General features: G+C 39.8%; 1 protein-coding gene across 2 annotated transcripts; it reads right to left on the bottom strand.

Moving 5' to 3' along the window:
* hbs1l (HBS1-like translational GTPase) lies at window positions 1-25,183 on the bottom strand. Of its 2 annotated transcripts, XM_085371849.1 has the most exons (18): window positions 25,041-25,183; window positions 24,335-24,403; window positions 23,976-24,107; window positions 23,530-23,781; window positions 11,979-12,087; window positions 11,551-11,756; window positions 10,543-10,708; window positions 9,669-9,786; window positions 7,372-7,518; window positions 6,313-6,387; window positions 6,087-6,204; window positions 4,473-4,541; window positions 4,252-4,356; window positions 3,677-3,767; window positions 3,334-3,442; window positions 3,085-3,185; window positions 1,133-1,277; window positions 1-1,045 (listed from the first exon to the last, which is right to left on the bottom strand). In XM_085371849.1, exons 1-18 carry the CDS (start codon window positions 25,081-25,083, stop codon window positions 1,034-1,036), a joined length of 2,067 nt encoding a protein of 688 aa, XP_085227975.1. In that variant the 5' UTR covers window positions 25,084-25,183; the 3' UTR covers window positions 1-1,033. The 2 variants fall into 2 exon arrangements, with proteins under 2 accessions (XP_085227975.1, XP_085227976.1); XM_085371850.1 differs by lacking the exons at window positions 1-1,045; window positions 1,133-1,277; window positions 3,085-3,185; ... (9 more) ...; window positions 11,551-11,756; window positions 11,979-12,087 and adding an exon at window positions 21,208-23,069.
* Window positions 25,184-26,805: the final 1,622 nt, after the last annotated feature.

Raw genomic sequence — 26,805 nt, 5'->3', positions numbered from 1 at the left:
TGTCATGTTCATTTTTTCTTCTTTCTTTTTTTGCACAGAAATGATACAACTCTTTGAACCCCAAATTGCACTCAGATGAGCCTTTGTTTAAAAAAAGAAAAAGAAATAAAGAGGGAAATCAAACCAGGTCTTCAAACAACATCTTTCTGCTGATTTGCAGAAGAAAATCAGTAATAACTCTATTATTGTTTCACCATAAATGAGAAATGCCTTCTCCAAGTAGAAATGATAATTTTCACTTTTTTGTTCTTAAACTACTCCACCCTGGTTAGAGTAAACATTTGAATGCATTAAACTTCATCCCTTCGGTTATTGAAATTAAAATAAAATAAAAATAGTTCTAGTTTAAAAAAAAAAAAAGATACTATTTTGCCCTTTAGAGTCCCACATAACGTAACATTAGTTACAATAGTTAATTTTAGTTTTGATTAGAAAAGCCTCATCAAGGAAAACGGGGCAGTGTAAACCCAGTGCTGACCCCTCATGCATAGAAGCAGAGAGGGGAAAAACATGGACTTGTTCTTTCACTCCTTAAATAAAAGTCAGTGTTATCCGATTTATTACAGCTCCTTCAAAAAGAACATAGTTAAACCCATCACTGTGAGATGCTCTGCAGGGTAGGATCGGTCTTTCAGAGTCTAAAGAAAACATTGGTTTAATCAAGTGGAATCAATTTAAGAGCAACAGGCTTTACTGACAGATAAAGGTGGAGTGAGCAGGAGCTGGGTAGTGCGCCTGTATGACTGAGGAGGACGCTCAGCAACACAGAGTTGAGATGTGAGAGCTGGCGGATGCATTGGGAGTTTATTTTGTGACATCTTGCCACACACTTGGTATCTGTGCAGTTAGTGATGTTCAGGGCAGACAGGTGGAGTAGCTGCTACACTGATTGGATAAATGGATGGATGAATAAGACGCTCTGACTCCATGAGCGGCGTTTCTTTGATCTCTCTGAATTGCATTTTGTCTCTGGCTGCATGCAGTCTCCAGAGCAAGGTCAGGCTAGCTGGCTCTGTGTCGGCGGAAATGGTCTTCATTCTTTGATCTGCAGGAAAGAAAAATTAAATGGCGTAAGAGTACTTTATTAAACGGGGGAAGTGGGACTATTTTGCCACAGGATCCAACTCATTACCTCAGTGACAACCCCCGCGGCGATGGTGGAGCCAACATATCGCAGCATGAAGCGGCCCAGCTCCTTATAGTCTTTGTACAGCTCTAATGACACGGGCCTCTGGGTCTGGATCTCCACGATGGCATTCATGCCCTTACTCAAACACCTCAACAGAAGAGACACGCAAGAAGCAGCATGACATGAATTTGAATATTCTAACAAGAAGTTGACTTTATGGAGAAAAAGGGGTTAGTTAATATGATGCCATCTTGTGGTGGCATTTTCAGTGGAGAAATGTTTTGTCACTCATCTGACTGACTTCTTCAGTCTCGGCTGACTTCAGGTTTCCCAACATCATAAACAGCATATTTGCATAATGACTGAAAGTAGAACTACTGACTAATAATGACTAACAATGGGCCATGAGGTCAGTTTCATGATCATTAATATGCAAATTGTCATGACCACTGACCAATAGCCACCGGTATTAATCACAGAGAGTTGGGGAATGGCTGCGATCACAGCATTGTAAGATGGTGAAATATGTACCCTTAGGCCGCCTCCTCGATTCAGAGATGGCTCCTTTTCACGTAAATGGCCTCTTTGACTCCCCGCTCAAACCAGCGTTCGCCCCTGTCCAGGATGTGTACATGCTCATCATTGAAACAATGTCCACTGGCCTGTAGGTCTGCTTAGGACTTGTTTTCCCTGATATATATATACACACAGCAATCCTCCTGGCAGTTAACAGCGTACACTATATTCCTCAGTTTGCAGCTGGGAGCCTGATCCTTGTGGTGGGCTTTGAAAGCCTTTCCCAGTTTTGTCAAATGTCCAGCTGGGATAACCACATTTACTCTGGGCTTTTTGATATGATGTTCGTCTGCTTCGCTTTGCACAGTGTCTCTGGGGATTGTGTTCGCTCTGTGTAGTAGCATCCTGATAACACCCAGTTTGTGCTCCAGTGGATGATGAGAATCAAACCTTAAATACTGATTTATATGTGATGGCTTGTGGTACAAGTCGACTTAATAAAGTTGGGGAATCCTGCTGTCAGCTGAGACAAAAGAAGTCACTTGGATGATTGGTGAAATGTTTCTCGCACTGAAAACTCAACGTCCAGATGTTAGGAAGCATAAACCATTTTGCATCAATTCCATCTGCTCTGGCATAAATGAAAATGACAACAGGTGCACTGGAGAGGCAACAGAGCTATGAGCATAGGTCCCACTACAGGATGCCCTCCATGCCACCTTCATGGAGTCTGTGATAAAAAAAAAACTGCACATGAGTTTTTTTAGGACTCTGGCAGCGCTCCTCCTCCTGTTCCCCCTCATACCAGACTTTCTGCTGGGTTAAGGCCTTTCAACGGCCTGTCCAGCCTTCTTTGTAAAACTGCCCGTTGCCTAGCATCTCCTCCACACTATTGAGACTGTGCCAACCTGGGCGAGCTAGCATGAGGCACAACTAAAAGAAAAAAAGAAAAAAAAAATCAGTCATGAGGGGTCAGGCAAGAGCAATGATCTATGGCCACCACCTGCAAAACCTCCTTTCTGGGGGCAGTTTTGTCGTTTCCGCTCCAGTTGAACACTTCTCACTTTCATTTACGCCAAAGCAGCTAAAAATGATGCTTCGTGTTATGTTGTGATGATCTTTTTTTTTTTTGAGCAGTGTATGTGCATCTACAGTAAATATCCAAACTACTGTTCGTGTAAAGTTTTGTTTAGGAAAAAGAAATGTCCTACTTAACTAACCACACTTCCCACACATTGACATTAAGGCGCTGGAAGGCAGTACCTTGAACATTTTATTTTGAAGGCTATTCATTGTTTCCAAGTTCAGAGAAAAGCTTCAGCGCTACCATAAACAAAGCAAATAATAAAAAACACTCCTAACAACACAATAAACAGAAACAAAAATGCTGGCGTGCATAATTGGATAGAAAATGATGATAAATCCTTTTCCAAACTCACTTTGGTTTCTTCTTCAGGACCTCGCCGCTGCTCTTGTGTAGAACACTAATTAACTTCCTTATGGTGGCCGGTTCGCTGACTGTCTGGTAGTGCAACAGTACCTACACCAAGCGTGCACACATTTCTAAAGTTAAAGCACATACAACTGTGCAAAGAGTCGTTTCACATAACATAATTATGCAATTGTCATCACTAAAATCTTGGCAGAATTGTTTAGGTGTGTAAAAGCAGAGCTTTGTTGGCACTTACTGGAAAGCCTTGTGTGATGGGGATCTCGATATTGAAAATGAGGACTCGAGCTCTGAATCGAGTGCAAACTCGAATAGGTTCTTTGGGATCACAGAACACACAGCCCATACTGGAAGGAAGCAGCCAGAAAATATGTTTGAAAAATAAAGTACAATAAAAAATTTAAAAAAAAACACCCTACAAGCAAAATAAACGAAGTCTGTATTTAATCAAAACACTGTAAACCAGACCTCAATACTTATATGTACTGCAAAATATAAATTATAAATTTCCGTTGTTAAGAAATATTTAAAAATACTCATTCAGTTTTATATTAACACATCCTTAGCAATTAATTCTTTACTTGATCTTAATGATGTCCATGCCAGTGAGTGTCAGGCTGACGTGGTCTCCTGCTGCAGCCCAGTCCAGAGCCTCATCGTGTAGAGTAATTCCTGCAGTGCAAAGAGCACAGTGTTGTTCCCCAACTTGCCTTAAGGTGGCAGTGTTTACCACTCATCCACACCAGCAGATGCACACAAAAAAGGTCCACATGTAAGCAGACATCAGGCTTACATTTGTTTTCTTTGTGATTTTGCATAATGTACGCGTGTTTTTCTACTTCTTATTAATATCAAACTATTGTTTTTGTGAGATGCTATCAATCTGTTTCCCTTCAGGTTTACAGAAATTCACTATATGGCTGCCAAAAATAAACTTTCCACCTGTGCAGTGGGTGTTGAGTGATGCTTTGTTGTATTAATGTCAAACCATGACTAACAGACTTTGAGATAAAAAATAATTGAGGTCTCATTTGATAGTTTTTAGTACAGATACTAAAAACCGAGCCATATAAGGTTTTTATTTTTCAGCCCACCCTGATGACATTTCATTTAACAAAGACCGGGAGGGGAGGAAAAAAAGCACATGAGTGCATACCTTTGACAGTGCAGGTTTCATTTGGAGGCATTGCCAGTATTTTGTCTCCAGTTTGAATATAACCAGCCTCGATCTTTCCTGTAACACAGAAGCCTGAACCCTGGTCTGGGAAGAGAAAATCCAACGTCAGCAAAATCTCAGCAATCAAACACAAATTGGAGAAATGAAAACAGACATTAAGAAAATAGACATCAAGGGCCCATTTCCATATTTAACGTTACCTTTAAAGACATCGGAGACGCACAATCTGAAAGGTTTGTCTACAGACCTCTGAGGGGCCTTGAAAGCATCTTCAGAGGGGAAAAAAACAACAAAGAGGAAGTAAACAATAAGTAGCGGTAAAATGCTGGTAAATAACATGAGCTGTCCAGTGACCATTGGCGGTGAATCATGTTCTCTGTAAGCAGACTGAGACTGGATGTTGAATGTTTTGAAATAGATGTCAGTTCTATGGAAGCTAAACTTCACATGTCAGGCGGTGTTGCGTGAATCATTTTCAAGTAAGTCACGTCTATTGCAGCAAGCTTACAGTCAGAATGCATGGATTCTGTAGCTTTCATTTCAAGAAAAAACGTTGCACAAAAACACACTGCTGCAGCTGCATCGTGTAAAGCTGGTTAGATTATCCACATTCAGTGCTAAAATCATTAAATCTAACTCGATGCTGCGAAGCGTCTTAGGTTTTCCATCTGGTGTTTTAACACTCATGCCAACCCAAAGAAAGGAAGTTTGAGTCATTCAATAATTAAATATAATAAATGTAATCAAATATTTAGTCAATTTTATTGTTTAAAGAAAAAAGAAACTTTCAGCTCACACCAGCTGACCTTCCCGGGACTGAACCAGAGATCTTTCACTTGTAAGTTTAATGAACCACCACTACACTATAAACCTTTTATCTCCGGCTGCTGGCAGATTGCCACTCTTGCCTATAGTTTGCATGGAAGATGTCAACTTGCCTGCAACCATTCGCAAACCAAACACCAAGTGATATATAAGTTAAAAAAGTGATGAAAACCAGGAACAGAAAAGATTCACAGTCAAAGTAAAAGTTAGTGCAGCAGGAAGGCACAGCTTTTAATTCAAAGACAAACAGTCTCCACAGTCGGTGTAGGTGGGAGTACTTGAGTCTGCGTCTTCCATGCAAATTATGGGCAAGCGTGGCAATCTCTTAGCAATCAAAGCATTCAAAGCAATTAGAAGGGGGTTTTAGTAAGGCACCTAGCAACTTCTAGCAACTACTGGCCAACTGGTTGGGTAAAACAGATTGTTCCCTGTGGCTCACAGGACCACTCTATAGACCTGTGTGACTGAGGCATATGGAAATAAACAACTTACAGTAAATACCTGCAGCTCTTAATGTGATTATAGGGTTTTCCTTGCATTAGTTAACAGCAAGATGAATTTCAAGCTGTCAAACTTGATGATCTACATATGACTAATTCTTCTTTCTGCATACCTTCAAGAACAGTGAGAGCAGAACTGCAAAGGGGTGAACTTCTTTTGACAAAAATATAAGTGCTGCAAACACACAGGCACTCCAGAATTTAACAGATTTAAGAGAAACGGCAATATATTTAGATTTACATAAAGACAGCTACATCAAGAGTTTAGTCTACTGACTTATGTTCCAATTTATATAAAGCTTTTGAAATATTTAATCCTGCTCTATAACTATAGCTGGGCATAGGTAGTGCAGTCAACCTTCTTAGGAAACAAAACTCGTGACTCATCACGTCAGATCACACATTTAGAAAAGTAGAGAGTGAAAATGTAGCTTGAGTCAAAAGGCAATAAGCGCTTTCGGCAGCTCGAGACGTGCCACAGTGTATTACCAATCTGCTCCAGCAGGCTCGGCCCAGAGTACCAAGAGGTGAGCTGTGACACTGAGCTCCTGGTGGCAAGGTTTTCTCCTGACAGGCCGCTGGTGGGGATGTAGAAAACATCAGACTCCTGGAAAAGCAGATAAACACGGAATCAAAGAGAGAGAGCAAATATTTACTCACAGCCAAAATATTATACAGATGCAGAGCTATGTCCTCAGACTTCGTGCCGGCTCACCTTGAATCCTGCCTGCTTGAGAAAATGGCCAAGTTTCGAGATGATTTCTTGGAAGCGCTCCTGTTGCCAGTTTACCTGATGTGTAAACGAACATACAGGAAAAAGGAAAAACACAAAGAAACAGAGTTTCCCCTTCAGCACTGCTTTGATATGGAAATGTGTCACCAACATGCCAGTGATTATAGGAAACAAAAACAAAAACACAATCTCACACACATACACACAGTTTCTTAAGGCCTTATTCTCTCCTGTTAAGGTCTTCAACATTCAGAAGGTGTGTATATATATAAAAATTTAACTTCTTTTAGACTGCAGTGCTGTCTATGCAGTCCTGCATATGGTGTCAACCAAGTACACCCGCAGTCTCACAGGGTAGATATACCACCTGAAGCTGAAGCTGGGCAGTACTAGTACAACAGTGACAGGCTAAAATATCAACCCACTTTTCTAAAATTCCTTCAGATGCCAGATATTACATTTCTTTAAATATATTTGCATGTAATGCTTACTGAACATCACACCACCATATTTCAATCTACGAGGCCTGTTACCAGGCCTTTTCTTGATAGATTAGATTTTTTAGTTGCACTGAAATGTGCAGTGTCAACTTTCACAATGATCTTCAAAACTGCAGAATAATTATAGTCATGACACTAACTTCGAGTTTCCTGGTAACTACAGCAATGATGACCGTGCTTCTGCAGTTATTCTGACCAATCGACTCTTTGATTTGTCCATCTATACACAACAGGCCTGCTCTTTCCCTTATCGTTTCCTATAATCTGAACTTCTCCACAATGTTGTTCTTGAACAGAAAAGGGAGATTCTGGGCACACCTTTTGCAACAAAGAAAAAAGATACCTTAGCAGGATTTGCTGGATTCACCCAACGGTGGACAAGCTGAAGATTCTTTTCAACGTTAATTTTTAAACATACCTGCAGGACTGTGTGCTTATTTGTTTAAAACAAACAGACTGCCACTCATATTGTTCAGCTGTAAAAAACAGTTGGTCTTAAAAATGCCTCCACAGTGCTTCGTTTTAGTGCAGAAGGTCTGACCTGGTCCATCTTGTTGACAGCTACAGCCAGCTGAGTGACACCCAGCGAACGCACCAGCAAGGCATGCTCTCTGGTCTGACCACCAGCCTCGAAGCCCGCCTCAAACTCTCCTCTGCTGGCATCCACCACGAGCACCGCCACATCAGCCTGGAGAGAGAGAGTAAGGCGAAGGGGTGTTGAGATTGGCATGCATACGTTTCTGCAGAGGCAGACTTAAAAATAAAAACCACACACTGTAAATTTTCCAAAACATATTCTGTTTGTAACTTTATAAACCACTGCTAATGTTTCCACATTTAGAAAGCATTTGCAATGCTATCAGATTTTAACATGAGCAGCACTGATGCTTTCAGAACAGGTCCTGCTTATATATTGTGCATAAACTACCCTCAAGTCTTAGGGGCTCTTTTTGTTGTTGCTTGTAGTAATTTATATTTGGAGTCATGGCTCTTCTCTGATCCCTCCCTGCCCTTCCACATACACAAAAAACACACATGGAAAGTGAGAAGCAGGGAGCCAATACAGAACAGAGCACTGATGGGGGGTTTAGTACAATTATTTTTAGAATATTTGATTATCGCATGTAAAATTTTATCGTCACGCAATGAATATTTTCCAAGTTAGTGAAAGAATGAAATTTTCCGTTTTTTACTTTCTGTTGTTATTTTTTCTTTCAGCATTTTTTGAGTTTTTACAGCATCAAAACATAGGCCCAGGAAATTTCTCAGTGTTGGAAAACACATTTAACCTGTGAAAAACTGCAATTACATCAGCTTTCCACCCACTCCACGCATCACAATCTAAAGCCAAAATCTTGTTTTTGTTCACCACATTTTTTTTCCTGTAATCAGTTTTGAGCATGTATATCAAGGGATGTATCAAAGATTCAGTAGCAAAAGTGCACAGACTTAACCCTTGATGTTTATATGCACTTCCTGAGAAAATCACTTTAGAGAACTGCATGAATGCATGTTGTGTAAACCTTTTAATGTCACCACTGGGATAGGTGAGTGCTGAGTTACTTACACTGTGTGAAAATTTAGATTTTTGCCTGCTGGCTCATCTTCTAGCCGTGCCTCCTCCTGTGTCACCATTTCTTTGTTTTAACATTAAATGAAGCCATGTTCTACATTACAGTTTGGACAATTCATGTCGAGTGTAGGCCAGCGTTAAGATACTGCACTGAATACATGCGTCACAGCAACTGGATGCTCTCCTCTAAACTTTAGTAAACTAAGTAAAAATGGCACAGTATCTTATGCAAAAAGAAAAACAGTCAAAAGTTGAAGAGACAAGAAAGAAATTGCAAAGAGAGCATGCCCTGAAAGCCAAATTTATAGCTAAAGCACATTAAATAAAAATAATTAAATCAGCTGACTGACGGGGGAAACCCTATTACTGACATTGGTCATAATGAATGCCCCAAGTGTTTCATGACAAAATATTTTATACTTTTATACTATATACAAGTATAAGCAGGTGGCTTTCTATTCATTTTGACTTAGAAATTCATGTTCTACTGGAGAAAATACATTGAAAATATCCTCCTAAGTACATGACACACTGTCACCTTGATTTGCTTACAGCAGAAACTCCTTAGTCACTACATGAAGAGGTAAATGTGAGGACAGTCATATGGTAAAAGAGAAATTACACGAGCTCCCCAAAGCAGACACAGACAAGCACACCCATGCCTGCAAAAACACCTTGCGATACCAACACCCAAAACCACCGAAGTTATTTCAAGATGTCAGGGTGCGGAAGGAGGGAAAGCGGCCATTTTAATCGAGAAGTTTTCAAAGTCAGAAAAATGTTTTAGGATCGGTTAGAATTGTTTAAATGGTTGAGTCATATTTGCAGCTAACCAATGGATTGAGTAGAGTACAGCAGAAGATTCGATAAACAGCAATCTATTTTTCAGAAATAGGTTACTGAGCACATAGGTTACTGAAATAGGTATTTTTCAAACTGTATCCCCTTCATTATTATTACATTATATTTATTATTCATCTCATAAATTATAGATGCATTCAAGCCACTTTTCAGTTTCTGATTACTAACCTGTACATAGATGTAGCTTTCTAACTTCGTTACTTACACTCATTCATATTCATCTGTAACCTCTTCTTATGAGGTCTGATTTTGTATTTTTGCAGCACTTAAATTTCATCAGGCACGTCCATTTCGATCATTCGTAAACTGTAAATGCGCAGCCCACCAACATCTAGCAACATCTCACTCACAGCCTTGATTTACATGCACTGATCAGGCTGTGTGAAGAGCTTTTCATGTTATACCTGTGCAGCTCCTGTGATCATGTTGGGGATGAAGTCTTTGTGTCCTGGTGCATCCATCAGTGTCACCACTTTAGAGTTTGTCTCAAACTTTGTCATGCCCACATCCATTGTAACACCTCTGAAGCACAAAAAGGGGGGAAAAGCCAACAATTCATTTTTTAACCATTTGATACACTTGGATATGAGAAAATTCTAGATGTTAATAGCGTGCTAAAGTGTCTGGAAGGCCTTATAAGGGAATCCAGATTTAAAGTCCTGGTCATTTCCTGTGTAACTGCACGTCTGGTGGGCGAGGCTCGTAAGTATTACGCATCTGCTTCAGAACTTAGTGATAAGTTGAATATGGATTCCCACCCATGTCACTTTCTGTTTCTGCAGTATTTCGCTTCCGTTTCACTCTGATAATAACAACAGAGTGCAAGCAGGGACAGATTTTTTAACACTATTTTTTTTTTCCATGATAAATGCCTTTTGTACGAAATAAAAATTCCATGTCACGTAGGAAAAACAGCTTTCTTGTAACAAATTAACCCTTTTCATCCATCCAGAGCAAAACTGACCGACTGCATCGATAACTCAACAAGGCTTTTCTAATCTAAAGAAGCTTGAGCAAAAAAAGATTCCAAGTTGAATCTCACATCTTTTAGCATAACAGTAGTTACCTGTGAGCTAATAAATCTGATTTTACCCTCAACTTGGAATGCATATATAGACAAACATTTTTTGGAGTAATAAATATAATGTTATGTAATAAAAATATGTCCTTAAAAACAATAAATGCACATTTTCTCTGCAAATATAAATTTGCTGATTATTATGTAATAACTGTGCACGCATCTTTCACTTTGTGCGCACTTTCATAGTCAATATATACCTGTCTCTCTCCTCGCCCGTTTCATCCAGAACCCAAGCATAGGCGAAGGAGGCTTTTCCTGCCTTTTTCGACTCCTGCTCGTACTTATGCATGGTGCGTTTGTTGACATTGCCGAGCAGATATAGCAGGTGGCCCATCAGTGTGCTCTTACCCGCATCCACGTGACCTGTAGAGAGAGGACTAGCACTGTAATCATAGCGCCGAGTTGAGGGAGAAAGTCATTCAAAAAGAAAATAGGCTCTAAGGGCGGGGAGTGTTAAAGGACTCTGACGAGGAATGGAGGGAGGGATAGACAGATAAGGAAAAGAGGAAGAATGTGCAAAGAATGATAAGACAGGTGGGTGGACTGAAAATGATAAAACAGCAAAGGGAAGCCACAGATTGGAGAAGGAAATAAGTAGAATTGCACAAGTGGCAAGGGGGGTAGAAAGAAATGGGAAGAAGGATCGAAGGTTCTGGGGGGGGGGGGGGGGGGGGGGGTATCGTGGTAAAACGAAAGGTTTCATAGGCTGTGGGAAACTAGAATCATCTGCACTTCTGAAACTACCAAGTCACTTTTTCTGCTGTAACTGAGAATGAGAAATAATGATTGAGCAACTGAGCTGGTCTGAAGCTCGACTCATTTACTACATTCAACGGTGACATAGGCACAGCCAACCAAACAAGGGCAGCAAGAAGAGATCTTCAATATGATTAACTGCCCAACTGTAAATCGAAATATCAAGGCACTGAACACAGGTTCTAGAATATGAGGGGAAAAACCAACTCTGCAAGAAGTGCCCGATTTAAAAAAACAAAAAAAAGGAACTCCCACTCAGCATACTTTTGGGTATACTCCCAAATTTCGAAGCACTGTGACTGCTGATCTTTCTCTTCATTTAACGTATAACTTGGATTTGCATGCATTCAAAATACCCCAAAGCGTTAAATGTTAAAGTACTATTTAACTGAGTGGTGCACAAAATAGTTCATAAAGGTGGAGCATTAATATTAGTATATTCAGCCTACCTATAACTACCAAATTTAACAGAGGCTTGCCCCCTTGTCTCTTCTCCAGCTCAGCTTTGATATTGATGGCCTGCCGTGCCTTCCCAGATGAACGGCTCAGGGTGGGACCGGTCACGGGCTCGTCCCCATTGGACCCTTTAGATGGAGTCTCAGGGCGTTTGGAGGCAGCTTCTGTAGCTGTGACGACAACACCGTTCTCCCCTGTACTGAGAAGAGAAATTGAAGTGTGAATACGCTTCTTTGCAACAACTGAAAATTATGTCTCGCAAGCTCTAATCTCCTTCTAACCAAACAGATCAGTCTTTAGCTTTTGCTTTAAATTAAACCACAATTTTGCTAAAGGCTTAAATCACAGTCAAATAACTTTTTTTTTTTTACTGTTTTAAGAGAACAATCTGAACATGACAACAGGGGAAGGGTTAAGTTACCTTGGAACATCAAAACCCATAGTCTGCTTCTTTCCAGAGACGGTCATGCGGGCCACTTTTGGTAAAACTTCAGAGTCCAGTTTATTGTGAGAAGCATCTCTGCTTTTAGCTGAGAAAAATAAGAGACACAAAAAGGCAAACAAAGGCCTCCATGACTCACACTTTCTCCAAGGAGAAAAAGTTTTTCCGTTTTTTTTTTTCCACTGTGGTCGCTTACATCTAGACTTTTCTGGGCATGCACTAAGATCAAGGTTAATATAGAAATATTAGCTAAACTAAAAGACATTAAGATTCAATCTTTCAACAATTATCAGAGTAAGTGAGTGGAGCAGCTTCAAACCTCAGATTCACAATGTGTCTAACCAGTCCAGAGAAATAATGTCAATATTTATTGTGTTATTAAGTAGATAATGTTTTGTCTGTGAAGGTTCTCAGTCATCCAGGTCATCGTAGTCAAAGGAGATTGCAAAGAAAAGCGTCTGGACTCCTTTAAGTTGCTTGAAGATAATGTTTTACAACACTCTAAAACAACCATGCACACATCAGTGATGTCCAACAGATTCAGGTAATGACTATTTTACTAGTTATGGTTGCACGTTGGCATATTCTTGAGAGCAGTAAGAGTGCAGATTGCAATAAGTTGCACTTTGAGCCTCATATCTGATTGCTAGTTCATATTATGCAGCAGTGAGACTTGTTGAGGTCACTGCTTTGTCATCCCAGTCCCAAATGGCCACCGGTCCCAGTCATATCAACCCGTTTCTGATTCATTTAGACTGGGCTGCACAGCCAAGCCTACTGCACACACTGTGCGTCTGTGCGCGGCAGTGACATCCTGGTTCAGAAAGGGTTAATTTCAGAAGTGGCCGTTGCCTCCCGTCTCCACGTAAATAGATCAGTGTGACACAGCATTTCGCAGAATGAATCTTTTGAAAAGGTGTCACCTCAGCAAGTGCAGCACTGAAAGTGAATGCATCCATTATCACACACGCACACACGACTGATTAAAAAAAATATGTCCATATATGCACAACAGAAAGCCTGAACTGCTACAAGGTGAAAAGGGCCTAAGATCTAATAAACTGCCACTTCTATTAGTCTTTATTTTATGTTCCTTTCCTTGTTGTATCAAAATAGGATAAACTCCCACACAACCCCCCACTGCATTCCTTCAGCATTTCTATAATGTGTTGGAGTGATAAAACAGTGGATATACCTTCATCTTCTAGCTTTTGTTTAGCATGAATTTTATGAAAACACTACAACTCTGTCAATCCTTGCATGTTTATACCTTTTGTTCATCATAAAAAATACCCTGAGGGAAAATGAGAGGAAAGAGGTGCGATTCAACAGAATATTAATGGACTTTCTCTAACCAAACACTCTCTGAATGACTTGCTCTGCATTAGAGAAAAAGTCCCTTTCACTCAGAAACATTGCAACACAAGTCAGCTCACCACACTCTAGTGAGGCTTTTTAAGTTAATGGCATTTGCATACTGTTGATTCCCACACACTTATCCATATCTACTTAAATGTGGAAAAAGGGGACAACCAAAGCAGAGCTTGCAACAACTGAGATAAAAACTGAAAAACTACACTTAAGAAATGACAGGTAAATCTAATCGACAAAAGAAAAAGGTTCAAAAAAGTACCACCGCTGCGATTAAATTACAGCAATTTTAAAAACACCACCGTCATATGAAATCTACTGTTTCAGTTTCACCTGTCCTGCAGTAAGCAGCAACATGAGATGGAAAAAGTACTCTCTGGGGAATTTTGGTTCTTCGTGCAGCTGGGGGCTTTTCTGGTCCTTGTTCAGTGACACAGAGGTTTCTACCACCTGTGTCAACAGGACATCAGGCCACTTGAAAACTTGAAAATCACTTACAATTCTGTATCTAAAGGAGTTGGAGCCCTCTCTAAAATCCAGTCAATTGCAAATCACCCAAAAACCTACATATTAATTGAAATTAGTACAAAGATAAAACATTAAGGGTCAAATTGGGAAATGTTATTGCCTTTTAAAATATGAATGTTAGCAAAATAGTTGAGATAGCAGTGCAAAATAAAACTATATATCATTTTCTTTGGTGTATAAAATCAAAAATATAGTGGAATCTCTATATGCAAGGCCGTAAACCTCATAGCTCTGATCTTTAAGCAATAAAGGGCGTGGCATTGTAGTGCAGGAGTGCTTTATAAATTGTACACCTACCCAATGTTATTGCTGTCTATATGCAGAATACCAAGTACTGAGGACAATGTAAAATCTACAAATACCAATACTGAGCTTCAGGCCCCGAGACAGGGTCCTTGACAGACAGCCACTGACAGTCAGTCTGTATATAAAAAAAACAGGCCAGCAACCATGATGGTAGAGAGACGGGGTGGGTTTGTGCATTTGGATTAGCTGCACAGCTGTAAATGGTATATACAGATTCTGGACCAGGATCATTTTTCATTCAATCAATCGATTAATATAATTTGACAGTAGTTCAAATTATGGTCAACTGATTTCATTCTTATTCATGTTTCACATAAGAGTCACAACTGTTTTTGGAAATAAGGCTAACACTGCCTCGTTAGAGCAAGTAAGAATGATACGACAACTGGGAAACTCTAATGAATCTACCAATACACACTGTGATTAAAAAAATACATCATGCTCTAAAGTATGTGACAGGTTCTTTGCTTTTTTTTTTTTTTTTTTGTTTTTTCAAAAAGAAAAAAGAAAAACCAAACATTCTGCTGTACTCCTTCAAGTTCTTAAGCAAATGTCAACCCCCTTATTAACTGTGCATGTTGCTTTGTCAAAACACTGCAACACTTTTCCAAACAGGATGGTAACATGAGAAAAATGATTCGGCGCAATATAGCTCCGAGGCGCAGAGCAGGATCTTTTACCTTGTTTGGACTGGTAAGTAAACACATGGTATCCTTCTATCCAGGATTTCTCTATTATAGGGGACCCTTAGTGTGACTGAATGAGTAAGTGAGTCATCTTATTCATGACAGAATAAAGGGAGTGCACCCAGGATATGCAAATCAACCCTCCCTTGTCTGTCCAAACACAGAAACGCAGTGCGGACAAAAGAAAAGGTGAGGGGTGGGGCAAAGACTACACCAACCACTTGAGGCCGCTACAGCCTACGAGACATATAAGGTGTGTCGACTTTATATCAAAATATCTAAAGAGAGACAGGGGTGGGAGTGGGGAGGAATAGGGGAATATTTGAAGTGAGTCACCTAACATTTCTGAATGTGCGCCAGTTTCATCTCTAATTTGTATTGTTACAAAAAACGAAAAAAGGGAAATTAGTAATTAAGAATATATGTAAACCAGTTTAAATCTATTGTTAATTACACGATTTCAACCATAAAGGCTGGAATAAAAATCCATGGGGTTCTTCGGTTTAAATTTAGTCCATCTTCTACCCTAAACTTGTGGATCTATTCTCAATGAGACAATCTGGGAGTCAAACTTCATTCATGTTTGAAAAATAGATGGAAACATGAATGAAAAAGAGACTGCTGGTGGAGGCAAAAGCTATGAGTAGGATCTGACCCCTTTCACGATGAGTCATACAGACCCACAGTGTCAGTACCACAATTGAAGATTTCATAAAATATATATATATATATATCTGCTTCCGTGACTTCCACCTACTCAGCAGTTAACCTTTAGTCACAGAAGCTACTTGAAATTCTCACCTAATGTGTTTTTATAGTTCAAAACAGGTCTATAAAGAGACTGTCTCTGACCTACAGCACGACAACCTACAACTTTAATGTACACTGTGGTTTACACTGTTGTCTAAAAAAAAAAGAGAAATAAATAACTATGTCAATCTATTTTAAGTGACATTATTGTTCAGTGCTTTCTTGTTTGAGGAATCTAGAAGTGAACTTTAATGACAGACATGACTGCACATCTGCCCCTTCTGCAGAAAGAACGCCAAAAGACCCGCATGGAAAAATAAACAAGTCTCTATGCCAACTTTAACAGCACCATGCATCAAGCAGGGTAATGATAGTAACGATAGTGAGGTTTTGAAATGACACACTGTACTGTGGCTGGACTCAAGTACTCACATTCTCAAGGGTTACTGTACATGAGCTTTTACCTTATTCCTGTTCAAACCTACATTTTGAGTCATAATTATATTCACACATTAAGATCTCTGTCATCTGTATGTTGCTCATGCATACAGGACCTTTTTCTGCACTTTTACATTATAGAGTAATTGCCACTGGATGACTTATTTTTCTGCTACAGTGTTTCATATAAAATTAGTTGGAGAAACATTTCAAATCTTAACTACTTTAAGAAACTGTGACTCTTTTTTCATGCACATTTGTTAAGTTATCCCAAAACCACAACTTAACAACCCTCCCACCACCAAAAAAAGGTCAAAGGGTCATACACTACATGTAATGCTTTAAGAATAAAACTACAGAAGTCTTAGTTTAGCAAAAGTTGATAGTGATTGGGAGAGCCTAGAAATCTGAATTTACCATTTATAACAAGCTGCTTAAATATGGTTTTAACAACACTTTATTACAAGGTACACCTTGCTAACCCTGGTTTGGACCCACTTTTTTCTTCAGAACTGACTTAATTCTCAATGGCATAGATTCAACATGGTGCTGGAAACATTCCTCAGAGATGTTGGTCCATATTGAGGTGCTTGCGTGACACAGTTGCAGCAGATTTGTTGAATCCACATCCTAACATCCTTGATGAGAATGTCCCGATCCACCACATCCCAAAGGTGCTCTACTGGAGTGAGATCTGTTGACTGCGGAGGCCACTAGAGCTAAAATAAAACTGATGTTCAAGAAACCAGTCTGAGATTATTTCAAGTTGCTCATGCTCAGTTTGAAATTCAGCACATTGTCTTAACCATGTTTACATACCTAAATGCATTGAGTTGATGACATGTGTTTGGCTGATTAGATATTTGTATTAATGAGCAGTTAAACAGAAGTGTATGCTCTGAATAATATGCAAGGGTTTGCACACAACTTAAGGCTGAACTGTTTGCCAACATGAAAAAAACCCCCAACAACAACAACAGCAGGGGCGACTGTAATCTTTTCTGCCATAGAAAGAGCCTAACAGCTATATTATTAATACACACCTTCTTCTAGACATAAATTTTCCACATTTTATCCCAATTTTTGCAAATTTAGAGCATGTCTGAATGGAAAACAAGCATGCAGCTAAGCAGACTTTGGCATAAAAAGTAGCATTCTGCTAAAGCAAGGCGATTAGTGGGTTAAGGATTTATTATATGACACTCCCCATCTGCAAACAATAACTGCAATAACTAAATGAGATCAAAATTTGAAAAGAAGCACTTGGTCATGTAGTTTGACGGTAACTGCAGTTAGATGGGACTAAAAACTTCCCTACTGCTGTTTGTTTCACTGAAAGGCATTTTATCCAGTTTTTCCCCCAACACATAGCATGGATTTCTTGGGTGCGTTGCTTGGGAATGTTACCAATATATATCTGGGCAAATGATATGTCCAGGCAGGTCGCCCAGGCATACTACAGTCTGTCCAATCCCATGTATTGCACTGAAGCCTGGCCATAGCGGGCAATGCTGTTGGATTTATACTGACATGTTAGTATTAGGGGCGGACGTTATAGTCTCAAAATTATATCACGATATTACAGAATTGTAGTGGCACAGCATAAGTCAACTGTAAGCAGAAAACTAGCCTATCAGGTTTTTCCCTGGACCATTTAAGTAGAAAATAACCACTTAACACTTTAACAATAACTCACACTGCAAGAGCTGCACAGCACTGTTACACAAACAAATTCAACCATATTTTCTACATGGGATGTTGTATCCCAGTTTGCGCTTTTAAACCAGTTGCCTAAAGCCCTGCTTTTCCACTGTGTAACCACATCAGTAATTTCCATCCACCGTTTGCTCTTACTGTCGTATGGAGCATAATTAGCAAGTGTTCAGGCAGTTTTTGGTGGAGTCATTTGCTGACATTTGGGACAATCATCCCTGCTAGCATCTCTTCCTTTGTAGAACTTTCTTGTACTTGACAGGTTGTTTCTGCCTCAAGTGGTGAAACACATTTATTTGTTGCTTCCACCTTTAGCTGGAATAGTTTTCTTTCAGTTTTCTTTCTTTCTCAACAACCCTCTTCTTTGTTAGAGGGTTGTTGAAGCAGCTCCTTTTCAAATATTCAATCGAAAGCTCACATGTGGCTCTAAGAAATACCCGAGTTTGTCCCCTGGTTGGATGCAATAAGAAACATAAACGCCTGGCATTAAATTTAAAAATAAATTACTATTATACTTGTATTACAAAACAATACCACATGGCACAGCCCTAGTTAGTATGTCTGCATTGCTCTGCCATCATGAGTCAAACTGAGCTGTCAATGCCAGACTTGAAAAAAATCAAATCGTGATCAAGATACATTTACTGAAATGCAGGAAGATAGAAAGACTAAAGACGCACCAGAGTCTACGCATGTATAATTTAAAAAAACTATATGTTTACACTGTTTACACTAGCAGAATTATAAATTAGCAAAATAAGGAAGTGAGATATAATTACAGCCTATTATATCGTGTTTTACAGAGCTATAATCTTACTAATCCACTTACTAGGTTTGCAACATACATTATTACCACACAGATCTATCACAGTTATTGAGGTCTGTGTCAAGTCTACTGTTACAATTCTGGGATGTGCACATCAGAAAATGATGTAGCCTAAGGCTTGGTGATATGGGCCTATGCATCGAAGAGTACTCTGTTACCTGGACAGCAACTCCACTGCTTGGCGAGGGGGGGGGGGAAAAAAAAAAAAAAAAAAAAAAAAAAACACACACACAGGACCACAAGCAATTAGGTTGTTCGTTGCACGTGCCTGCATACACACAGGCCTCCACCTGACACAAATAAAATCTAATTATAAAATCTTACCACAGCCTGGACCCTGACAAAACTTTAAAATAGAGTTATAGTTACTGTCTCAGCTCATATTAGTAGCTGATATTTGGGACAGAAAAAGAGCTAGTGAGTGCCTCCAAAGATTTTCAGCTACTGGAAACCGCTAAACAGCTTTCAGGCAAAGTATGAGAACCACTCACCCAAACAATTTCATATTCAAAATCACATTTTGTGACAATGATTGCATAGTAAATACTGAACAGAGAGATTCCTTGATTTGTAAGTCAAATATTCCTAACAAAGATTTCTTTATTTATAAGTAATATGTGGTCGTTTAAATGTGTAACATGTTTACTTAGTACAGTATATATATTTGCACGATTGGTATTAGGAAGTAGTAGGACTAGCATGTTAACTCCTGGGAAAGTGTAGCTGTTAACAAATTTGAGGAACTACTGTGCATGCCAGCTGCATGGTTTTTTTTGGGGTTTTTTTAAAAAGACATTTAGGATTTGTCTTGCATTCAACCACAGCACCGAGGTCAAATGTTCTGAATGCAAAATTTTCCATTTTGCCCTTTAACAGAACACACACCACAAAAAAGACATAATACTGACGCATGTAAGTCCAAGTGCATCTGCTTATTTTTGACCACTTGTTAGAACAATAGTATTTTCCAGAGTTGGCACCACTTCAAAACCATAGTTTGTGCAACATGTATGCCTTGCAAGAAATGCAGAGCCTGTAAAGACACAAAGAGGATTTGATCTGTCACAGCCTTTGTGAAAGCTGTGAAAGTTGAGAGGCTTGATCAGATTTTCCTACGTAGGTGGTGTATAAGAGGCACAGCAGTCTATCGGCTGCTGTGCAGAGTCGACATGTGCTTGGCTTGACATTTTCTCCAAGAGTGCAGCTTCCTGCACAAACCCACACAGCGGCTCCCCTTGAGAAAAAAGGACAAATAGCTGCTGGACAAAACCACTTGCTAATAACAATTTGTTCATCTCTTGATTCCCTGAAAAAAAAAAAACATTATAAAAACACTCTGGACCTGCACATTTTCACACAAAACAGACCACAACACGTCCAGGGCATCTAATTATTTCCAAACACCATTTTCCAAGGACTGCAAGCTTTGTACACTGAAAAACCTGTTTAACCTCTAATGTTTATCTTGCTATTGTTAACACTAACTGTCCTTTATCATTTATCATCTCCCTCAGGCTCTCCTTTCTGGAAGACACCCCGGGGGTCCAGTTTACTCTCTGCACCTGCATGACGTTTACTCCTCTTCTACCAACATGAATTCCCACTTAAAACAACAATGAATGAGTAAAAAACAAGAGTGTCAAAACCAGAAATGCCTCAAGACACTTTAGCATAACCGTTTAAAAATGGAAGCTTTACTGCAGATAAACAATGTTTTCTTTATAAAAATGTCTCTTTAAAAACAGGCAAATGCTCTGTTAACTGGTAAAGATACCACTATGACCAACTGTTTATTGTCCTATACTGGCAGTTTACTATACAATTATACATTAAAATAGAGCACTTTAAAATTCATTAGGTAGGATTAGTTCCTTACAACAAGCCAAAAAACGTGTTTGACACACGCACATTCGCAAAAACTGAAGAAGACTAGACAGAGGTTCACTCAGAGCACATAAAGTCAATCATCTTTATTTCGAAACAGACAAATTAACCTTTGGCAGTGTGCGAAGACACACCCAGTGTAAATTAAACCCATGTATACAAAACGAAATTAAAATCTTTTACTACAGTATGAACGCATTCACTTTGACTAATTCAGTAAAAGTATATAGTGCTTTCATGCAAAAAAAACCTGTTTTTCAATATTTAACAGTTAAAAGATTTTGCTTGTCTTTGTGTGTCTGTACGCATATGCGTATGTGTTCCTCTTCCCTCATGGGAAAATCTCCAGGTGTCCTCTAAACCAAAAAGTCAAACCCATGATCTCAAACACAGGCAGCAGTAAACCAGTACAATGGTTAACTGATCCATATTCCAATAGCTGCAGCACACCTGCAAACAAAGTCAACCTCTTTTGTCTTTTGAGGGTTCATGCAGCTCAGAAAAAAGTCACATCTAGAGTATACATGAACTTTCTCTTTGCTGTGATCATAAAAAAATTAAAAAGCCATTGGCCTTCGAAGCATACAAAAATAAGACTACATTTAAAATGAAGGAGAGAAAGCTAACTACAGCAATAAGAAACAAAGATCTTTCTAAAAGTTCCTAAAATACTTAAATTGTTCTTTGAAGGTTTGTTTGGGTTAGCTAAGATTATTGTTAAGCTGCCAGAGTGAATTCATTTCTCTTTGTTCTGTATGTGTTCACTTAAAAAAAAAAAATACATAAATGCTTGAATAATCTTCTTTCTATTATTTTTTTAACCAGTGATCAGAGTCAGCATGTCATTTTGTTGGACCCAAAAGTTCTTTTACTCCCCTTAAATGAGTGCAACCCTGAGTGCTGCATCTCTGGGTTTAGTTCAGTGATAAGAGCAAAAGGGCCCTGATAGAAGTGGGGTTCTCATTCAAAGCAAGTCAAGTTAGCACCAAGGTAGATGCAACTGAATTAAGCGCTTTCCTTGTGGCTACCTGGTGAAAGCTTTCCGCTGATTAGCACGGACGATGTCATCAGGCGAAGGGGTGTCGAAGCGGAAAGGTACAATCGGCAAAAGTGTGGGAAGCTGCTGTTTGGATTTCTCCTGCGACTGAGAGAGGAAGGCCTTGTAATAACTTCCTCTCCTCTGACCTTTTATTTTTCCCTTCAGTACATTTTTCATCCTCTTTTGTCTTCTGCTAGTCTGAACAGACAGCGTAATCGCAAACACTGATGGTTTTGCAAAAACGGAAACATCCAACCCCAATGCAAAAGCAGCTGGAGACATGGGTGATGGGAGGTCACTTTCAAGCTGATGGAGACCTTCTCCATGTGACTGGGCCATCAGTGAAGTCAGATCAATAGTGTGACCTGGTTTAGGTTGTCTGAAGATTTGGTGGTATGGTCTGTGGTCGAGTTCACACTTGGCACCACCCTCTTTAGCACTCTCTTCTGACATGCCAGTCTTCTCTGGTTTTGCTGGTGAAAAGAGCGACGTGAGGGAGCACTGTGACCCATTTGAGGTGGTTGAGGTTTTGCTTTTGTGTTCAGACGCCATATGTGACAAAGAGAGCTGCTCAGAGAGACCAGGTGGTTGCTTCAGTGCATTTTCTGGAGATTCAGAGCTGAAAGGCTTGGGGGAAGTTGAGAAACTGTTGCTGTAATGCTGCGAGGCAAGCTGGGACAATGAGACAGTGCCAGCCAGACATGGGGGAGTGATGCTAGTTATTTTTGATGAGGAGAGAGCATTCGCTAGTCTTTCAGTGCTTTGTGATTGAGGGGAACTCTTTCTGTTTTGGTGCTGGGAAGCAAGTTCGCACAGGGATAGTGTTTGTGCTGGTGCAGCCATTCCCTGAAACATTGCAGATGGTATGCTGCTTTGAGGAGTAAGGAGAGAGTTACTGAAAGCTGGACTTCGATTTGAGTGCTCCTGGATTAAATCGGCCAATGTTGGGCTACCCTTTGAACCACCCAGCATGGCTTTGCCTCCAACCCCAACAGACTGCTGATTTTTCTGCACAACAGAGCTGAGACTCCCAAATCCAGGAGGAGCAGCCATAGAAGAGCCTGCAGCTGCTGTCTTGGGGTTGTTTAGCGATAGACTACTGAGTGAAACTGAAAGGATGGAGGGAGGAGAGGCCGGTGATGCTGATAACGTCTTTAAAGATGCCAAAGCTCCCAGTGAAATACTACTCTGACTAGACATAATGGATGCTGTTGTTGTTGCGTTTAGTCCTTTGTTGAATGAGGAAACGTCCAAGCCCTGCCTTGTGTCAGCTACTACTGACCCCTTATTCTTTTGCTCGTGCTCAGAGATGAGCTGTGCCAGACTACCACCACTGCTAACACCTGGGCTAATGTTTTTAAGGCTAAAATCCTGCTTTTCACAGCTGCCGGCATTTGGTTGAGATAAGAGGTCACATAAGCTGGGTGCTTTTAGTTCGGGTACATGTGGATGTGCATGTTTGTGCCCATGTGTGTTGGCTTCATGTGCCTTGGACGTCATGTCTGTGTGAGAAGAAGACAAGCAGGCTCCTTACCTTACAAAAGCCAAGTGCAGTTGTCGAAGAGGAGGGGTGAGGGGGACCACAGAGCAGAAGTCAAATCAATCATATAGTAAAAAAAAGACAGAAAGAAGGCACTTTGTTAAACATTTGTATCACTATACAAATTTGTGTGAAATCAACAAAGAACACTACTGGCTGTTAGGCTTCCATACACCCAATAATGACACATATTTATATAGAAGTACTAGCAGCAGTGACCTATGTTGACTGCGTTTGAGGAGGAAATGGGAAATACTTATCTTGGAACACCCACCTATACAGAAAATTTTTTTCATAGCTATGAAACTCCACAGAAAACCCAAATCTGTTATACAACCCTTTAAATGCCACAAATTAACGTCCTCCCGGTGTGTTACTACACTGAATCACTCAGGGGTAACAGTTTTTAATCAGTAAAACAATTTTATTTTGACCCACTCAAGGTGTACCTTTGTCAGCCACAGCCTCTTGTTTGGTTCTTTGTGGTTGCGGCGCTTTGTCCTGGTTAGCTCGCTCTACTGTACCAGTCTCTTCAGCTGTACTTCTGGTAACTGGAGCAGTTTTAGTGTCTTCAGACAGTACTGCGTCCAGTGCCCTCTGTGGGTCAAATCCACATTTTATGGCTGCCTGGGTCAGGACTGAGTCCGGCACTGCATCTCCCAGCACAGTCCGCATGTGGTCCAGACAGGAATACAGCTTGGCTAAAGAGTACAGCAAATGTTGGACACACACAATAGATTTGTGATCCATACAAAAAGCACAAATTTTAAAAAAGACATCAAAAGTTTAAAGGACAAAATGAACTGGTGCATGGAACCTTTAATTGTAAAAACACAAAAAACAAGTTGAGAAATGTTTATATTCTGAGACGCAGTTGTGTGCTCAAAAATACTACCTTGATCAAGAGGGTTGAGATTCTGGTTGACAGTAGGGGACACAGGGACAGCCTCATCTTCAAATTCTTCCTCCTCTAAAGGCTCTTCCCTTGGTGCATGTCTTTCTTGACGCGAGTAGATGAACTGATTTGCTAGATAAGCCAAAACCATTTAATTTTAATAGTAGATTATACGTTATCATATATGATGTCTACTTAATGTTGCATATTTTCAAACTTAAACTGGAAAGGCAAGCAACTATTGTTATCAATGAGTGTAATGAAAAAAAGTTATTTATTTGAAAATGCAGTGTATGCTTAACTTCAGACAGATTCAAATTAGTCTGCTCCATCTTCACTATGCATCAATGGTAACCAACCTGTTGCTGGTGAAATGCAACAGTAGTCATCCTCCACAGACTGTCCATACATGTCATCATCTTCAAAGTCTGAAAAAAAGAAGAAAAAAACAACACTTAGATGGATACCTTTGCTCATTTTGTTGTGCCTCACAAAAACAGTCGTATACACAATTGCAGTAAAGTCCCTTTATGCCAGCTGTGACTTTGCTTTGTCAGCAACTTTATGAATGCCACTGCACACTAGAAACCTGGAGATTTTCCTCTAATCGCTTAACTCTAAGCTTTATTTACAGATATATTCCGCAAATTTACAACATTGGGAGATTTGAATGTAAAGAAGAGCAAGTAAGGAATCTGGTGTTATTGGCACAAACAAAACACTGGATAGTTAGCAAGCTAGGCAAGTAGCTAGCAATAACCTGAGTAAACATTAGTAAATTTAGCAGTTACACACACCTCACATCAAATTTTTTTTACTATAACATTAATCCAAAATGTTGGGTTTGCGTGGGTATTAGTAATTACTGTCGTTATGGGACAATTTACCATACGCTAGGTGCCAAGTGACACGACAACAGTGGGATCTTGCCAGTTAAACGAGCTAGCATTAGCCGCTACAGCTACTGAGTAACTGTAAACTTTAGCTTAGCTGTAAACAGCTAACTGGTTTAGCTCTTAGACGCCTTGCCGCGGCATTTAAATGAGAACCGTTTTTGCCATCTACCTTCATCGTAGTTGTAACCTCGAACATTTCTATGACGAGACATGTTGATTATGCCTCCTCTCTCGGCGCCACTGTTATGTTATTCGGTTCACGGACATGTGTCCACTGCCCAGCGAAGCTCCTGCAGTTGCTGCTGTGTGAAGCTAGCCTACCTTAGCAGGCAGGTCACAATAGATTCGACAGTCACGCAAATACATAAATGTAACCACAACACACACAAAAATAAAAACAAACAAACGTATTTGTTGTAATTACGTCATTTCATCGACGCCGAGCTTCTGCATAATTAAAGTAAAATAAATAATAATAAAAAGTTTTTTTCTTCGCTGACGTAACTTCCGTTTGTAGTTGGCATAAGATCTCAACGGGTTTCAAAACGTTTACGCTGTCAGACCTATATTACACTGGATTTATTTACAGCTACAACTCTGTGCATCCGTCAGAGTAAAGTTCTGCAAGCCTAAAATAGTAATATAAGTTGCACCCCATATATAAAAAAAAAAGAAACATTGCACGACACTTCGAGTTTAACAGTAAATAATAAGAAATAACACAAACCACAATAGAGAAAGAAAATAAATTATGTCGCAAAGAAAGAGAAAACAACCCATAAAATGGAAAAGTTATAATAAAATTACTCTTTAAAACAAAGTGAATGGCTGGGAGAGGACTCTGTCTGACGGAGATAAGAGTATCACAGGAAAATAAGAGAGGTGTGAGGTGGTATGAAATACAGTCTGTAAAGTGTTAGATTTTCTCAGGTGTTAAGTGTCCATGGTGTGAAGAGGGTGGGGGATGCAGCATTTCCTTTAAGCCCTATAGTCTTTTTGCCACCAGGCATCAGGCACCTATAGCAATGGCTGAAAAAAAGAAAGAAGAAAAAAAAATTGCAGAGCTGGGCCTCACATGTGGTGATGCTCGCTGACCTGTGGTTTCTCAGGCTGTGCTTGAATTATATATTTTTTATGTTTAACAGGAACAATACTTGTAAATATTTGCTGCACTGAAGCAGAGTGAAGTTTTCCATTTTGGTAGGACACTGTCATAGAAAGATAGAAGCAAATAGGTGAAGAAAATCAGACCAAAACAAAGAAGTGGGGGAGTGTCTATGTGACTCATATCAGTAATAACTGACCTGGCTAAGTTTTCCTGTAACAGCAAAAGCAAATGTTTTTATTTGTAGTTACACCCCCAGGGATAGCTCAGTAGGTAGAGTGGTGCCCCATGATCGGAAGGTCGGGGGTTTGATTCCCCTGAACAGCTATCCTGAAGTACCCCTGAGCAAGGCACCGTCCCTACACACTGCTCCCTGGGCGCCCAATAGCTGCCCACCGCTTCACTGAGTGAATGGGTTAAATGCAGAAAGGAATTTCCCCATGGGGATCAATAAAGTACACTTTCTTTCTTTCTACACGGCCTTAAAGATCTGTGGACCTTTAACTGTGAAAAAGGCCTGACAAAATGATAAATAATGTTCTGATTTGCAGTTTTTTAGTCTTTTTCATTTTAACTGTTTCCCGCTTGGATGTTTACGAGGGGGTAACCCTTTTTTCTCTTTCTAAACATAATTGTAACCTGTTTTCAGAGTATTATACCTGGGTGTGCATCACGAGCTAGTGAACGTGATCTCTGCTTTTACAGCTTACTAGGGCTACGTTTGAAAACAAAACAAAAAAAAACAAAACAGGACCAATTCTAATTGTTGTCCAGCCACATCTTTAATGATTCATTGAGGTGTCAAAACTCATCATTAAGGCTACAGGGG

The sequence above is a fragment of the Diplotaxodon limnothrissa genome, linkage group LG15 (genome assembly GCF_057381915.1).
Source record: "Diplotaxodon limnothrissa isolate DT_005_m linkage group LG15, D_limnothrissa_male_GT1.1, whole genome shotgun sequence".
NCBI classification, from domain to species: Eukaryota; Metazoa; Chordata; class Actinopteri; order Cichliformes; family Cichlidae; genus Diplotaxodon; species Diplotaxodon limnothrissa.
This window is presented reverse-complemented; position numbering and strand designations above follow the sequence as displayed.